The sequence below is a fragment of the Mauremys reevesii genome, linkage group 2 (genome assembly GCF_016161935.1).
Source record: "Mauremys reevesii isolate NIE-2019 linkage group 2, ASM1616193v1, whole genome shotgun sequence".
In the NCBI taxonomy this organism is placed as follows: domain Eukaryota; kingdom Metazoa; phylum Chordata; order Testudines; family Geoemydidae; genus Mauremys; species Mauremys reevesii.
This window is the reverse complement of record NC_052624.1, coordinates 74,222,653-74,241,088: the sequence shown is the minus strand read 5'-3', so window position 1 is coordinate 74,241,088 and position 18,436 is coordinate 74,222,653. Positions and strand designations below refer to the sequence as shown.

The 18,436-nt window shown below is 42.1% G+C and overlaps 1 protein-coding gene across 15 annotated transcripts in view; it reads right to left on the bottom strand.

The window, feature by feature from the left end:
• RBMS3 (RNA binding motif single stranded interacting protein 3) overlaps positions 1–18,436 on the bottom strand; it is a 904,530-nt gene that overhangs the window by 77,198 nt on the left and 808,896 nt on the right. For all 15 annotated transcript variants that reach the window (XM_039527080.1, XM_039527079.1, XM_039527082.1 and 12 more), the window contains 2 exons: positions 10,645–10,741; positions 8,506–8,556 (listed from right to left, as the gene is read on the bottom strand). In XM_039527080.1, coding sequence (XP_039383014.1) covers positions 8,506–8,556; positions 10,645–10,741 — 148 coding nt within the window. The remainder of the gene's footprint in view (positions 1–8,505; positions 8,557–10,644; positions 10,742–18,436) is intronic.

The following is an 18,436-nucleotide window of genomic DNA, read 5'->3' as shown; positions in this document are numbered from 1 at the left end:
AAACTTTGGTCATGCTATATGGCTCTTGCTAAGTGTTATTCTTTTAGGTTCAAATTCTGTCTCATTCTCCAAAGCTGCACTGGGCTCTGCCTCCAATGGAATTTATGAGTTTCTGCTGCACAAAGGGTGCAGATTTGGGAAGCCCACAGATTGGGTCCAGGCTTTGTTCTGTAGAGCTGGCCTCTGTAGGGATAACCCCTTTGCCTCCTAGTAGGAGTCAGTGTATACACTGATATGTACATACATCAGCCACTGCTCCCTATGAAAAGAAGGCCCTGCAGTAGTAGGAGATGCTGAAGTCACACAGGGTTGCAGTTGCTTCAGTAGTTCCATTGCTGCTCTGCAGCCTGCCTTCCAACCGCTGTGAAATTCCTCTATGCCTAGCCTGCTACCTGGATAGCACCTCCAAACCTGCATTCATTTAAACTAGTATAATACCATTGTCACTGCAGATGCTGCTGCTCAGAGGTTGGAAATGTTTGTATCAGTCTAGAGGACAGGAGTTGTGGTGAGTGATGAATGATGAGTTAGAGAGGCTGTGATGGGATTTCCACTCCACATAGGACTGACAAGGGTTAAGATGGCCAGGTAACCCATTTAACGCCACAGGTTGCACCTGGCTGAGGAGCCAGGGAGCAGGGAAGTCACTGAGAGCAGGCTCAGGTGGGGCCTATAAAGCCAAGTGGCTGGCAACAGAAAGAGACTGCTGCTGGGAAAGGGCAGTCACTGCCTGGAAAGAGGGAGAAGTGTTTGGAGGTTGCAGAGGTGGGCAGGCTACAGTTATTCCCTGGCAAGAGAGAAAGAGAGAGAGTCAGAGTGACGGCGTGCAAACCGCGTCTGCCTCGAAAGCTAATTCCCAGAGTGACCAGGAGGCATCAGTGCTGGAACTGGTGGGGCCAGTGCGCCATGCCTTCCCATTTTTTAACATGGGCATAGTTTGGGGGATGGGGACATCCTCCCCCCCAAACTGCAAGCCTCGGGCTGGCGCCATGCGCAGGGCTGCACTTTGCAGCGAGGGAGCTGATTACGGTGCTGCAGGTGCCAGACAGCGGCTGGTTGGAAGGGCAGAAGAAGGATGGCCTGTCTATCTGGTTCCTGGTGAGCTATGTGCAGCTACGGGAGGCAGGAGACTGGCTGCACCAAGTGCCTGCGTGGGGGTGGGGGGGGGCGCACGGGGAGAGAGTGCAGGGGGCTAGGGCCACAAGAGAATGCAGGGTTAGGGGAGAAGGGGGCACAGGACTCCACTTTGGCAGACCTCCACTGGGGGGCACGCACAGTCACGTGCCCCCCCCAGATTTCTCGGGATGCCTCTGGCTGGGATGCCCAGCAGTGACGAGGCAGAGCTCCCCCTTGCAGCAGCACTCTCTGTGTGTCCATGCAGGCTGGGGAGGGAGAAAGCAGCAGGGCGGCTGGCTGATGGCTGAGCTCCTCTCCACTCCTGCATATGGGACTGCTTCTTCCTTCCCTGCTGCTGGAGTCCCAGCGCTGCTGCCTGCTTTTCAGACTGTTTGCTAAGATGAGTCAGGGGGTGGAGACAGAAGCAACACGTGGGGAGGTCACATGCCCCCCCCGAACCTTTCAATTGTGTCCTGCACTAGCCACAGTTATGTGTCACCTGCCCCCCCTTCTACAAACATTCTGGCGCCCTTGCTAAGAGGAGGTGCTAGAGCAGCGGTGAGAGTGGGGTGCACTCCAAGACAGATGCATACAACATAAACATATCATATGCTTCTCCAATTTATAACATCACCTCCACAGACATACATCCACAATAAGATACATAATGCAATATCAATGATGTGATAAACTGAAGTAAAATGTGATAAATTACATAGACATGATATAAATGTATCACTCTATTGATCACATTGTCTTCCATTTGCTCATTAATCCACTATCCCAGGATTAATTCTAATATTCTAAACCCATGAAGAACTTCAAAAAGTACCATTTAATCTTTCTCCACCCACCAAATGAGAAATTTCACTGAAAAAATTACATATTCTTTACATTCTTCTGAAGAAAACTATTGATTAATAAAAAGCTTTAAAAAATAAATACCCTTTGATATATTCTGCTCCTTTGAAACAGTTGTGTTAAAACTATTCTTGAGAGCCTGAGGCTGATGATTAAGATTGCTTCTCTTCTGTTAAACAGAAATCAATACTCCATGGACATTATTTATCCTAAAATAGAAATTCCTGGATCCAAAATCTCATGAGTGTCCTTTCAAGTTTAATGTCAGTCTGGTTCTTCAAATATCTTTTCTAGTCAAGTTTCTAGAGCTGAACTCAAAAATGTATATACACATATATGTTGTATGCATATCTGTGTTTTCCCATTAATTTACATTTATCGCAAAATAGATATGTCAAAAAAGCAAAGCTAAGCAATTAAGTCTTCTTAGGGATAAGAATACATAGCAAAACACAAGGCTGTGTCTTGGGGAAGCACTATGTGGCTCTTCTGCTCATTGGCTGTATGTCAGTGCATAGGTTTCCAGAAGAAGCTTTTACATCTTGCTTATGTCACAAAGACATTCAGTTACACAAGGGGGCCTTAGCAGAGTGTCAAAAAGGATTCGAGAGGGGATGCTTGGCTGACATAATCAAAAACAAAAACTGTTGCAGCTATATTTTGTTTTATATTATTTCAGATAGGAGTTGATTAATCAATGATATATTATTCAAGTCTCCACCCTTGCACCTCATATGTGACATGGATGAACTGCTTACACTCATGTCCTCTTTCTGAGATATAGACTTGGATGAAATGCCTTGCTTTTCTACCTTTTCCCTATCTATAGGAGTTATTGTTCTGAGCTTCAGTACTATGTTGATTGACACGAAAACCTGAGATTAGATAGATTCTGTAAATGCACGCTCAGTTTGTGGTTATGCAAGGGTAGTCTGGAGACAATTTCTATATATGGACACAGTATTGGGTGAGGGGCAGGGAGACATGACCCCATGCTAGTCCCAAAGGAACGTTGCCAATTACTGCCTTGATTATCACAGTTATAGAATTGGCAGTCCTTGATTTTCTGCCTCGGGAACACTGGAATTAAAACTGTTCAGTAGAGCTTTGGCACTGGTGTCTGGTTAGTTATTTCAATCTCTAACCTCCTTAGCCTTCTAAGTTCAAGTAAGTTCACGTTCAAAAACACACAGCTAAACGTTAAAATAATAGCTGGCGATTTCAATTTCTAAGGTTTGTTTCCTGTTTATTTTTCCTATCATGTAGCAGAACTATCACATACATAGAACACAAATGGCCTACAGAGAACACACTTTGTTTCTTTACATTCAGACACGCTAACACACAACGGACTCCTGGTTCAACTTACTAAAAAGAGCAACAAATGTGAAGTCAAGAAAATATAGTTTTCTGAGCTATTAATGAGCATGTACAAGGAACTAAACTTTCTTTGTTCAAGGAAGTATGAATCAAAACACTGCTAGACTACTGTGGTATTTTGGGCATTACCCAAAACAACAAAGTTGCTAGTGAGAAAATGAAAAATGATATGTTTTCGCAGGAGAGTGTGTATATTTTACTCTATCTTTGTATACTGCAATCAAAAGACAAAATCCTGAAGTCTTTACTCAGGATAAATTCTCATTGAAATGGGAGTTTTGCCTGAGTAAGGACTGAGTTTACAAAATGAAAGCCAGATTACCTCTCACATGGGACAAGGCAAGAGGGACTGAAAAATCAGTAAGATTACTTTATGGAGTTATTGGGATACTCTCCTTCCTTGGCAGAAGTGATTGGGGGCTTGTAGCTGGATACGAGACATGTCCTTCAAAACTCACTTATCCAGGGTGTCTACTGGAAATGCATCATCAGAATGGAAATCATCCTACATGAGTGGCTTTCCTTGGGTGTATGTCTTACTGCAACAGGAAGTGTGATTGCAGCTTGGGTAGACACACCTGCACTAGATATAGTCTAGTTAGTTTTCAGAGTAGCAGCCATGTTAGTCTGTATCCGCAAAAAGAACAGGAGTCCTTGTGGCACCTTAGAGACTAACAAATTTATTTGAGCATAAGCTTTCATGGACTACAGCCCACTTCATCGGATGCATGTAGTGGAAAATACAGTAGGAAGATATATATATACACACAGGGAACATGAAACAATGGGTGTTACCATACACACTATAAGGAGAGTGATCAGTTAAGGTGAGCTATTACTAGCAGGAGAGAAAAAGACTTTTTGTAGTGGTAATGAAAATGGTCCATTTGCAGCAGTTGACAAGAAGGTGTGAGGAACAGTGTGTGTGTGTGTGGGGGGGGATTAAAAATGGGGAAATAGTTTTACTTTGTTTAACGACCCATCCACTCCCAGTCTTTATTCAAGCCTAATTTAATGGTGTCCATTTTGCAAATTAATTCCAATTCAGCAGTCTCTCGTTGGAGTCTGTTTTTGAAGTTTTTTTGTTGTAATATAGCAGTGTAGATGTGGCATCACATCTGTAAGCTGTACAAGCTGCCTGGATCCCTGTGTACATATTTGCATTGCTATCCGATGCCGTCACATCCTCACTGCTATTTGTCACTGCACTAGCTAGATTAAAGCTAGCATGGTTATGCCTACCCCAGTTGCAATTGCACCTCCGACTGGAGAGCAGACATACCCTGTGTGTTGCTGTGCTTTCCTCCCATCCCGGTATGATGCTTGCTTCCATTGGTCAATCCCCTCGGCAGCTACTGTAGAGAATCTATAAAGCAGACTTGGCCCTAGTTATTAGCCTTCCACGCACACGAGGGGTCTCGAATGCAAAAACAGATGCATGCACAGATAATGTATGTGTATAGTATTTATGCTGGTTCCCTACAAATTGGGCCCTTAGTGAAGAACAAGTAATAAGAACACATGAACTTTTAAAAACAAATATTCTGATCATAAAAATTAGGTAATTAAAAGAAAAACCCAAGATCTCTCTCTGCCTCTCTCTCTGAATTGTCTTTAAAGAGAATGTTTTTCAAAGTTTTCAATGAACCACCAGAGAGCGTTCAAGGATAGCAGGGTATCATACAACAAAAACATGCTAATACAGCAAAGTCTCTAAATCCACAGGATAACTCACTTTTCATTCATATTTGGACTCTGCCATCTCTCTCCCTCAACCCTTATTCCAAGGCAGCAATGGAGTATATGATTTTTCCTGACAGGGATGGGTGAACAGATTAAAAAGAAATTTGTGCTTGATCAAACAGAACTCAGTTTCTGAGATGAATTAATTAAATGTTGTGTCAAGAGAACTCCAATATCACCTTGTCACAATGCTATCAGAGCTTGTTTTCCTCCAGAGCTGGTAAACGTAGGCAGGACATACAGGAAAGGGGAACAACTAATATAGCTTGAATATTTGAGATTTGTTTGTCTGTTGACTATAGTGCAACCAGCTCAGCCATCTAATTGAGAAGATTACATTTACATAGAGTAAAATTTTAAAAAGTGCCTGAGTCAAAAGATCCTATGGGTAAACATTTTAAAAGTATCTAATTGATTCAGGAGCCCAAATCTCATTTTCTAAAGTACCTAAGCATGTGCAGATCTCCAGTTTGCAAGTTCAAGTGGCTTTTGGGGTACACAGATGTGGGTATTCCCTTGGCATGACTTCATTTTGCCAGCATGAGAATATTATTTGTGCTAATTATTCTAAATCAACAAAAGTGGTTGAATCCATTTTATATTCATTTCCATGCAGCTAACTACTACACAGTTAATAGAATTTATGTATAACACAAGTTTTTCAAAATAATATTTCTACCCATTATCCTTCAAAGTAAAGTCAGACTTTACTCTTATTTGGTCAGTAATGACTGGAAATACGTTCCTGGCATTTTTCCATGTAAATAGCTGGCCAGCATTGCATGTAGTCAACAATCCATTCCATGATCGCTCAGTTGCAGCCAGATATTCTTGGGTTGTTACATTGTGTAGCACAGCTGTTTCCTTCAGTCTGTGAGCTTGAGAAGCTGGGAGAAAGCTGGACTGTCTGTGTGTGTGCGTATAGCATCCCGAATAAAGAATCTCCTTTGTCTTCACTACAACAGAGTCCTGGCTCTTCTATCATGAAGAGCACTACATCATGTTTAAATATGAATAGCATGTTAAATCTGAACTTTCTTCTGAGAATGAAAAATTAATCATCCAGTGACATCATTTACTGAATGTTTATAATTAAGACCAAGCATTAACCATCAGCATTTGAAGTGACTCAAACATTACTCTCCTTAAAAGAGTTTATGTTTGCTCACAAAGAATAATACAGTCTTAACAAAATGTTCCTACATTTCGTAGCAAGGGGAATGTAAACTTTTATCAGCACTGGCTTCTAATGTGACATTATACAGCCACATAGAATACACACACACACACACACACTGTAATCAGTCATCTTGTAAAATGTTGTCAAGTAAAACAGTGACATTTTAGATAACAAAGTCACATACTAAACAAAAGAGGAGAGACAAATAGCTAATTGGATCAGAAAGCCACCACTTTCACTAACTCACTGGAGAATCTGAAATCCTACCTTAGTCAGATGTTCTCCATTTTGTTGTTTTTAACTTTCTGGAGGTGCCTGGCAGAGATTCCATAGTCAGAGTTGCAACTACGGTGGGCTTAAAGTAGGGCATAAATTCCTGTTTTTCTGTTAAATGTAGGTTGCCAATTGGTCTGACATTTTAGAGGCTGTTAATCTTTATGCTCTTTGAATTGTCTATGTAGTGTTTGTTTGGTTTCTCATCATAAATTTTTAATAATTAAGCCATTGGATTTGGGTGACATTTTTCCTTGGCAGTCCTACATTTCATTGTTGACCGATATCCCCCTGAACTTTGACCTACTTAGTCTATCTCCCCCTTATCTAATGCCTGCCCCACATTAAGCATTAAAAAAAAAACCTTAACTGCTTCATAATGAAGTTTCTGTGTTTTATAATAGCCAAGTGGTTATATGGTACAAAGGATCTCAAACCGGAGCAGTGAAGTCCTTGGATTTTCTCTGTAAATCCTGTGTATTTTACAGAGATCGCTGGTTTTTCACAGGTTAGAAAACAGTTACTTGTCTTCACCAATGTGCGGGATTCTAACATTTCTTATGCTCTGCAGTTATGTCTGAAGAGTTAGAGAACAGATTTCATTGTGCTTATAAAAACTCTCACTAGAATATGCCTCCCGACTGTTGGATGTAGGGAGCTTTATGTGCTCTCTTTCCCTCAAGGAAACATGGATTTGCATCTAGATTTGGATGCAAGTGAAATAAACTTGGTTGTTTCAATTGAGCGTTGAGTAGGCATTTGAACACGTGATCAGACCACTGCACAGCTTGAAAAATCTGTAAGACTCTGCTCAGGAGAGCAATAATGGCGAATGAGCAAGGGTGTTTCAAATCAGGATTTTGGTCCACAGGTAAGATAATTATATCCATACTACTATATGCCTAACTCTAGCTAGTGAAAGCTGCTACCCCAATTTCATGGACAGAGAAATTCACTTCAAAGATATCATGCTTCAGCAGATAGGCACCACATAAATAAAACTATTATTATTATTATAACATCAAAATACTTGCACAAGTGGGAAAACACAGATATTGTAAAAATCTGATGCTCTGCACCTTCACGTTACATTTGCTCTCCTCATGCTAAATCAATTACTCAAAATGTGTTGATGTGGAATAAATATTTGATTGTGAATAAGCAACAGTTCATGTCAATCTGTATCCGATAAGTTGGTCAAATACAACACAAACGAACAAACAAACAAAGCACTCCACAATTCAGGCAATCTGTACAAATGTGTTCAGTGTGTTGAATCCGTTTAATACTTCACTGGCATTTAAACAACACTGTGAAAAGTACTTTGTGAGCGAAACTAAACTTGCAGAACTACTTATTTTTAATGAATGATGCTACATGTATTTGAGAGCTGTTTTGAGCGCTTTACGGTATTTGATGAAGCAAACTTTCCAAGACAGAAAAAATATGAGTTGACTGATCAAGTCAGAGAGTAGACCCAAATTCTGCAGAGAATCTAAGACAGCAGGGCTTTACCTCTTGCAGTGTTTGGAATACGTTAGTGATGCAGTAAGGATCCTTTCAAGTATATATGTCAGTTAGAAAGGATTTTTTGAATGGATAAACATACAGGGGAAGGGTAGCAGATGTGTTCATCCAAGCAACTCAAAATATCCAAGAGTGCAGTTATTTCACAGTCCGTAAAGTAATGATTCAGAGGCTACACTCAAGGGTTTTTTATTCCCTTAATATAATCAACAAAACTAGACAATATAAGATCCAATCTTCCTCTTTATACTGAATACAAATATTATTCCTTAAAGAAGTGAGATCTGGACATGCATGACAAAAGATTCCCATCTAATGGGGTAGCTGATTGCTCTTATAACTTTTCCAATGATCTAGTGCTGCCCAGCAGAGGTAGGAATCTGCTACATACAGGTTTAGTTGGATGCGAGGAAATATCCACTTACTGTTGGTTGCATAACGTATGGCGGATGAGGCATCCACGAAGTACTCTGGACCTGCATATCAAACAACTTTCATTAGCACAAAACAGTTTTAAACAGAGATTTCTTTTCTCAGTGAATTCAGTTGCAAGCATCCTTTTCACTTGTCACAATAACAACTAATAGTGAGCTAATTTCAGGAAGAACCTACAGGGAGACAAAATTCATTTATGTCTTGTAATCTTATTGGCATAGAAACGTTCAAATCCCATTCAGTAATGTTTCCGCTATTTTCAGAAGTCTGAAAGACAGCACACTGTCTATGCTCCCCTGTTTTATCCAATGAAGTGTGTTATCCAATAGATGGTACAGTAGGCTCAAACTTTAAGTAAAATTTTCAAAAGCTCTTTAGTGCCAACATGTTTAAGTCCTCATTTCAAAAGTAACTTATGTACCTCGGAAAGTAATTTTGAAAGTCTCATTCAAAGCTTGGGAAAAGGGGCTGCTAGGCCATTTAAGAGATTTTGAAAATTTTACCCTTTGTGCTGCCATTTGGAAGTTCTCTCTGTGAAAAATTTTACATACACTTCAAGCTTAAGAATTCCGAGTTGTGGAGTAGAGTGAGATTTAATTAATTTTACCTCTGGAGATCCCTTCCTATACAAACTAAAATAATTTTGGTATCTCAGCGTAGTGGTAGTATCCTGCAGACATTTTCTTCATATTAAAAATAACCTAACAACAACAACAACAAAACGCCTAAATGTAGTTTTGAAAGTTTGGTGGAATTTTCTGAAGCAGACACCAGAACTGGAAGAGCAGCGAGGCTACAGGTTGGAACTGACTGGTATGGGAAAGAGCACATAACACTTGCACTGTACCTGGTTAAAGTGCCAGAAGTTTCCCATTTTCATGGCCATTATATTCAACCATAAATATTTACAGAAAACAACCCCAGATAACAATGAAAATTATCTATCTTGGTAAGGTTTAGGGATACATTTTGTGCATGGTTTCAACTCTGATGGCCTGACAAAAGTGTTCCTCACTATAATGTGGGAAAAACTCAGTACTTTTGCTCCTCAAATCAGTAATGACTAGCTATATGTTGGAGGCGTTCCACTCCAAAAATATCACCTGTAAATAAATCTATGCAGCAATGTTTTGACATCACCTCAGAAAAGCCACAGCAAGGATTTCACAATGGAAACTTGATATAGAAAAAGGAGGCCTGGACAGTAAAACTATTTTGGGGAGACTGGGAGGAGTTGGTGAGAACAGAAACTCCAAAATACACAATGGGTGGGAGCCTGAAGACAGATATAAAAACTGCGTTCCCCCAACGTCTTGCTTTGCAGGGTGCTACTCAAGAGGAATGTGTGTTGTTAATGGAGGTTATTGAGGCAAGTACAGCTGAAAGCAAAAGGTCAAAACATGAAGACGACAAACTAAATGACTAAAAAGGTGCATTCTCTAAAATGTGGCCAATGAAAAGAAGCCATAATGACCAAACATCTCATTAAGCATGACAAGCTTTTGCTAGTGTCAACTGGAAATGAAGCAAAATGCTGAGCACTTGAAAAACTGATTGAAATAGGACAAAAGCATGGTGGCGTTTATTACTTACTGTAAAGAATCCAGAAAATGCTTGATACCCTACACCAGGGGTCGGCAACCTCTGCAACTCACCAAGGTAAGCACCCTGGAGGGCCAGGCCACTTTGTTTACCTGCCATGTCCGCAGGTTCGGCCGATTGCGTCTCTCACTGGCTGTGGTTTGCTGCTCCAGGCCAATGGGGGCTATGGGAAGTGGTGCGGGCCGAGGGATGTGCTGGCCGCAGCTTCCCACCACCCCCATTGGCCTGGAGCGGCGAACTGCAGCCAGTGGGAGCCGCGATCGGCCGAACCTGTGGATGTGGCAGGTAAACACACTGGCCTAGCCTGCCAGGGTGCTTACCCTGGCGAGCCGCGTGCCAGAGGTTGCCGACCCCTGCCCTACACTAAGTGAAATTTGAGTGCTACTAAAAAAGCCTTGGTTTAAAGCATGAGTAAAGCATGCAGGCACACACACAATTTTCTGCTGTATACGTTTTGCCTTTGTCCACATCCAAAACATAATTGTCGAGTGGGGGTACATACTGAGATGCATGCAAATCTGACATACCTGATATGTAGAGACAGGGGAAGCAGCAATGAATGGCGTGATAGATGTCTGTGGAATCATGCGGTTTGTTGCAATACTGTACGGTGAGGAATAAAATCTGCAAACAGAAAACAAAAGGAAGATTCTTGAGGCTCTTGATAGCCAGACTCCAATTAACTGATCCACTGCCACCACTGGGCAAAGACAATTATATCTTTTTCTTTCCAAAACAATAATAAAAAAGGATAATGTGGCTCTATGAATTTTGTTGGTTTTCTCCCTCCCCCTCAATTTCACTATCAAGATCATTTGCAGAAGACATCATTTTTTTCCTACAGAAAGCATTAAGAAGCATAGAACTTTGGAAAACTCTCCTTCAGAAATGGAGAAAGCAGCTATTTGAAATGCAAAGGTGGTTGATTTTCCAGAGTACAATCTAGTCTAGGAAAACTTCTTGGACCATATCAAAGACACTGATATTGATCTAATTTATGCATACGGTAACTATTTTCTCTCAGATTTGAATAGTTCAGTGTTGACGATAATATATTCTATGCATATTCCCTCAGTTTGCTTATTACGGGACAGTTACAGTTACTGGACACACTGGTTAAGATTTTCATATCAATCTAGAAGAGGAAAATGCATCTCTTCCATTGAAATTATTCCCTAGTTGTATGCAGTATAGTTGAAGCGGTATCACTCCCAGGATATTAGAGAAACAAGATGAGTGAGGTGATATATTTTATTGGACCAACATTTGTTAGTGAGAGAGACAAGCTTTCCAGCCACACACAGATGTTCTTCAGACCTGTGAAAGGTCCCCTTAGCATCACAGCTAAATGCAAGGAGGAACAGATTGTTCAGCATAAGTAATTAGCAGATATTCAAGGTAGTTGGTTAACACCTCTGCAGTTATAGACAAAAAGAGAGGGTTAGTGGGTTACACATTGTAATAAGTTGTTGTAATAAGTCATAAATCCAGTGTCTCTGTTCAATACATGGTTTTTAGTGTCTAGCAGAGTTATCAATTTAAGTTCCCAGCAGAGGTGACACGTCGGTGGGGGCATGTGGGGTCTAGCGGCCCCGCAGATTTCTGAGAGTGCCGAGCTGCCCTTGCAGGGCTTGCTTTACTCAGCCTGCTGGCAGGGAAGCAAGCCAGAAATGTGCCAAGGATTGAGGGGCTCTGGCCAGTGACGAGCTGCCAAAATCTTAACAACCGGTTCCCTATAAAAAGTTCTGATTTAAGGGGGGGAGCGGGGGAGGGGCCGGTGCAGAGGGAGACATACTCGTGGGGCCGGGGGCCCCTGCAGGGCCTGGTCCAATTGCCCCACTTGCCCCCTCTCCTCCCCTCCCCTCTGGCCAGCCCTGGAGCTTGCAGCAGCCCCACCACCACCACCACCTTGCCGGGCCACTCAAAAAGCAGCAGCAGGACAACTCCCAAGCTCAGCTGAGCTGCCCAGTTGGTGCCGGCGGCTGGCCACGCTGGCCACGCTGCAGCTGGGGGAAGCAGGGGAGGGGCCCGGGGAGCCTCAGCTTCCAAAGCTGGGAATCCTGGGAGCAACAGGATGATCCGGCCCGCGGACTGGAGTTCTTTGCCCACCTCCTGGCCCTTTAACAACCGGTTCTCCACAGAGGTCTAATTTTAGCAACCGGTTCTTGAGAACCTGTGGGAACCGGCTCCAGCTCACCACTGGCTCTGGCTTGCTCATCCCCTGTCCCCGGCAGCCTTGCCCAGGCAGGGAGCAGAGCAGGAGGGCCACCACTGCCTCCCCAACTGGCCTCTCTCGCAGACAGCTGCTGCGCTGCAGAGTCAGTGACCTTGAGCGCCCACCCTCAACTGGTGCGAGAAGTGGTTCTGTCCTGCCCCCTTTGCCCCCAACCCAGGGTCGCTGGGGAAGGCGCTGGGAGCAGAGTCCCTCTGCTCAGCCTGAGTTAGGACACCCCGACTAAAGTATCTGTGAGGATGCCAGAGCTCAGGGGAGACATTGTGGGGTCTCCTTGGGCCAGGGCCAGCCACGGTCCCCGCCCAGAGGCACATGCTCCCTGCTCCTGTGCCCGCCCCCAGGAGCCGATGGGATTGGCTGCCCTGCCCCGGGAGGTGAGGCTGGAAGGTTCCTCCTAGAGGCAACGCATGGGGTGGTCACACGCTCCCCCCTTTACATTGTGCTCCCCACTATCAGCAGGCAAGAGTCATCTCTGACTTCCAGGCTTGTATTTTGAAAGTGTTGTGCAGGTTTCCTTCGAGGATGAGAACTGATAGGTCAGACATAGAGTGATCGCTTTGTGAAAAGCGTTCACTCACATGTGACGGGTTGTTTTTGTCTTTAACTACTTTTGCTAAGCAATCTGTTCTTCCTTGCATTTAGCTGGGATGCTCGGAGTATCTTTCTCAGACTTGAGGAGCTCTGTGTGGCTCGAAAGCTTGTCTTTCTCACCAACAGAAGTTGGTCCAATAAAAGATATTAACCTCACCCACCTTGTCTAGTCTCTAACTCCTCTAGACAGCTCTGGAAATCTCAACCTCTGATTTATTTTATCGTTTTTATTTCTACGTCGAGCACATCACTTGAGGCATGCACTGGGTATAAGTGGTGATAGGATTTTGCAGAGATGCTTTCTGCAGAGGGGTGAATTAGAATGTATTCTTCCCCTTCCTATGACATCTCCCCCACACTGAGGAAAGGAAATTAACAGTAGCCTTCCACAAGAGCCATGCAACAAAACAACATTATCTTTTTTTTTTTACACTAGTACACTGCTTAACCATCACTTTGACAAATCAGGATTTAATACTAATCAATCTATTTAATGTAGCAGATTCTGGATGAGGAGTAAAATAAATCACTGAGTCAGGAGAAACAGGTAGGCTGGGAAAAGCAGGCTCCCTTCTTTGAACATTGGAAGAAAATGTCCAAAAAGAGCGGGGGAGAAGAGAAATGAAATTATTTGAAATACTGAAAACGGATACGATTTTAAAATAGCAAGGGCAGCAGGCTGAACTCTGGAAAAAACAGCAATAAATTGCCATTTTTAAGAATCTCTATATTGCCTAAGAGTGCTGCCCAGACAGCTGTTTGTAAAATGTCTCCATATAACATTTTGCATGTATCCTATTTATGAGATAATGAAGGAGAAGACAGAAGGAGAAGGAGAAGCATTTTTTGTTACACTGTTGTTCAGCAGGGACCGAACAGACGCTGTTATTTAAAACCAAAGAATTTTTTGAATACATTTACCTGTGACATTAGCACAATGCATATGTTTTCCCTAGTCCTGTTAGAATGCTCTGCTGACCACAAGTGATCTGTTCCCAGTCAATGGCTAATCAGATTTCACTTTGGCCATGCTATCTTTTAGCAAATGTACCGAGGCAAGCTGTAGACCATAAATGAAAACGGCAGAATTTACAGGAAACTCCGCGGGGAACTGCACAATAGAAATATAAACAAACCTCACAAGTAAAGAGATACTGTAAAGGGGGAACCCTTTAGAGAAAACAATGCATTTTTGTTCTTACTGTTCTAATCCTATCCACCAAATATGGAATGTTATTTCACTCTCTAGGAAGTTAAAATACTGCCACTCAAGGTAAGAGCTATCAGGTGGAAGACAGTTGAGGAGAGAAACCACGTCCTATTTAATCCCCTAATGCTGATTCCCTGCTTAAGCCAATAACTCTATAGACAGCTAACCATTTCATTTTCAACTTAGAGCAGCAGCTATGTGACTATTATATAAGCTTTTAGAATACACACTCGGGTAATGTGAAAAATACATGCCTCTCAACTCCCCCGCCAATGCCATTTGTCTGTCATGGTCTGGAATGCTTTCAAACAGGTATCATTTTAAACAAATTATCAGGGCACTCAGAGACATTCCAGGGCACCACAGAAAAGAAAGGAGAGAATTTTGACAGAACAAACAACTTAATAGGAAAAACAAGCCTACAGTTGTACTGTAATTTTAATGACACTGGGCCATACTCTGCAGTGGAAAGGGGTGAAAAAGCCTCATCCTTCTTAGGGAGAATTCCCTCAGTGAAGGAATTGAGCAAGTCAGCTGCAGGATGTCTTCCGAAACCCTCTCTGCAAGTCCAGGTGTAGATGGTATGCTGGGGGCAGAACCAGGAGGTAGAGGTCATGAAGGCACAGTGGACAATGGCAATGCTCAATGGCATTGCTGCCCAAAGGTAGGCTGGCTTGGGGTGCCATAGATTAGACAGTTCCCTGTTGCAGCAGCCCAGAACTGGGAGGTAATTTAAAGCCACCTTAGACACCTCTTTCCCTGTGCTGTGAGTAGTGTGCTGCCTCTCTTGGCGGCACCTCACAAACATCCCACCCAAACTCCCTTACACCCATTCACTGATGGAGTCTGAACTTGTGTAACATACATGCTGAGCCTACTCTGACACACACATTGCTATACTCTCCTGACAGTTGCTTTTCTGCTTCTCTCTGTGGCCTCTTGGTTTTTGTGACACCACAAACTTCTTTAGACTTAACTTGAGGAGATGTGAGGTGACAGTTACATGTTGGTGACTGTGAGAATGAATGAATGCATGCATCTAGTGGAATCTAGAAATCTTAGCTGCCAATGTATACACTGGAGTGCGCGCGGGGGAGGGGGGGGAGAACTGGCAGAAGTGACACCAGCTTTGACTCCTTTTTGGCCCTTCTAGATTCACCACTGAATTTGGTCCCCAAATTCACTGGCATTGGAAAGCACTATACTTCACCAGAATTGTAGATTTGGAGGTAATCGACCTATATGTTATGACCTATATATGTGCATTCTCAAAGATTGAGGCTTAGCCTCTCTTTCTACAGGTGCAATTTGCACACACAAAATCATTTGCAGATGCAAATCAAAATTACTTGCCCCTCCACCTGCAATCAAGTTGCTATAGGTGCACATATCTCCAACTCAAAAGCAAGTGCAACAATGCAGGTGCAAATTTTGCAGTTGCAAACTGCACCTGCAAAGTGGAGGCTGCTCTTTCATTCAAAAAAAAAAAAAAAGGATCTTTTGTATGTGGATATTATGTGCACAGAGAAACACATTCACACCTCGTTACAGGTAAAAGTCTGCTCTGGGATACATTCACAGAGCTCCCATTGCCATAAGAAAAGTTTATAAGGAGAGATTTATAAATCACCTTAATAGAACCGTGTTCACGATAAGGGGATATCAGATATCTAGCACATAGGACAGACAGTGCTCCGAGGAAACTTTTTGTTGTCAAATAGTTCACATATTTCACTCAATCAAAAAAAGCAAGCTAGATTTGGAGATTTGACTCTTTGTAAGACACTGCCAAAAATGTCAATACGGTTACTATCCTATGGGAGAATGTGCAACCTTTTGCATAGAACGTGCACAATGGCAAGACCTTATTTGCCCAGAAATAAACACCATTTGCTCATGCCTCATGTCCATAGGCAGTACTGAAAAAGTCAGATTCATGAATAGCATCCTGGGGCTAACATAATGTAAGAGTATTACCAAGCATTATCACAGCAGCAAGTTTCCATTGCAACAAACCACAGAGTCAGCTGTCAGAGATGGAAAACACCTCTGAATATCAAGCCCATTGCTCTGCAAATCTATAGTATAGTCCCCCCAGCTATCAATATTAAACTGATACAGTACGCTGCAATCTTACACTCAAAACAGGACTAAAACCTCAGCAACATTTTAAATGAGTATGTTTACAATGCACATAGAACACTTTTGTATTCTCTTGTACAAGTGCATTAAACAACTAATAGTAATATAATGAATTGTAACACTAATAAGGTAGCACTACCTATTTGCTCCCTGAAATAAAATCCAAGTGCCTTTATAAATGCAGTTCAAGAAAGCCTGATTACAAGCCAGAAAAGGCAGAGAGAGATTGAGCGAGGAATAGAGCTTCTGCAGCACAGTGTGCCGTGACTGGTACTTCAGATGTTCATCTTGCATTGTTATGGTACACTAAGGGCCTGAGTCTCCACTCCATTACACCAGTTTTATGCTGGTGTAATTCCATTGATTTTAATGGCATTCCATTGGCATAAAAACAGTGTAATGGAATGGAGAATCAAGCCCTATAACTTAGTAGTCTCAAAAGAGAATGATCCATTACTTTGTTGGGGAAACAACTTTGTTTTGTTGTTGTTGAAAACTTCCCCCTTTTTTTTTTTACTTTCGCTATGGACTTTAAAAGAAAATATACAATCATACAGTAATAAAACTGACAGTACACAGTGACTGGACTGAATCCCATTTTTGTCATTAGGAGAACACACAGACCCTCAGTTAGTGTCCAGACTCACTCCTTTCCTTAAGGTTTGGCTCTGTTGAGACCTCAAGAACAATACCATAACAAACTCTAGCTCCTCCATGAGCTTTCCAGGGCCACCTCTGTCCTAGCTGTCTCTCTCTATACAGCCACTCCCACCTTCCTCATATCCTGTGTGTGGAGTTAAGACTTGCTAACAGGTACAGTCACCCTTCTTAGGGGTTAGTTTTATCAGTAACTCAAATTTCATCCTAGGCTTCCTCCTTGAGATTGGCTGTTCCTAGGTTTTCCCTCCCCTGTACTAATGATCCTGTTGCCTCTCCTTTGATAGCCACTCCACCTCTGTTGTAAGCCAGGTGGAGTTAATAAGCCACACCTCTCAAATAAGTCAGCTGGATTTTACCAGCTTTGTGCAGAGCTCCATGGGTCTCATGAATAGACCTGCCCAATCTTGCTACAAGCACAAGTATAATGTCTTGCTTTTTCAAGTACTGGAGTATATGCTCAACTTGATGTTCAGACTTTAGCTGCTCATCTCCCATTATTGCTAAAGAATTACACAAGAATACTCACTACCTGAAAAATTGTGCTAAAATACAGTGTGTGATACAGTCCAACATACCTGAACATATTGAATCATATTTGTTCACTTTGCCAGCCAAACATCAAGGTGCTCCCACACTTAAGCAGGCACAAATCCCATTAGCTAGTTTTTGATTGCACTTACCCATGACAACAATGCAACAAAATACATACCATCAAATATGCAAGTATGCACGCGAAAAATGATACAGAATTGCCTCCATATGATGTACAGAGACTAATAGATGAATTGTGGGGGAGTTAAAAAGAAATCATTGAATCAAAGGGTAGTGATGTTATTAATGGCAGGTGTAATCAGGTGGTCAAATAGTTAATGATTGAAGTATGCAGGCACATTTCAAAAATTGCACCTTCAGAGTTCAAATCAGGGTTCTGACAAAGCTCCCTTTGGGGTCTTGGGAAAGTCACTTTATTGCTCTGCCTTATCATCTTCACCCCCAAAACGAAAGTCTACCTCGGAGGGATGTCATTTGTGAAGTCGAGCAAAGGTGAAAAGTATTAATTATCATCGTTCATTTGTTTTCAAATACTGGGAATGTTTATTTTTAAACATTTGAACTATGCTCTAAGAGATACTGAAAAACAAAACAAGAGTTTCGAATGTTTCATATCTTTTTCCCTTCATGGGCAGGAGGTCCACGATGACAGTCGCTCAAGTGCTTGTATGGAATTTAGTGAGGTCTACGAAGACTCACCAATTTCCCACACTTTTAACTGATGATCATGTAGAAAGCAATTATTACAATCAACATCCCTTTGGTTAAACAGCCACTGTGAAATATTTTAGACCCAAAACACATCCTATTTTAAAACCATCATCATCTGGCTGGAAATTATTAATGACAGGTGTAATCAGGTGGTCATATAGTTAAAGATTGAAGTATGCAGGCACATTTCAAAAATTGCACCTTCAATTATTTGTCTCAG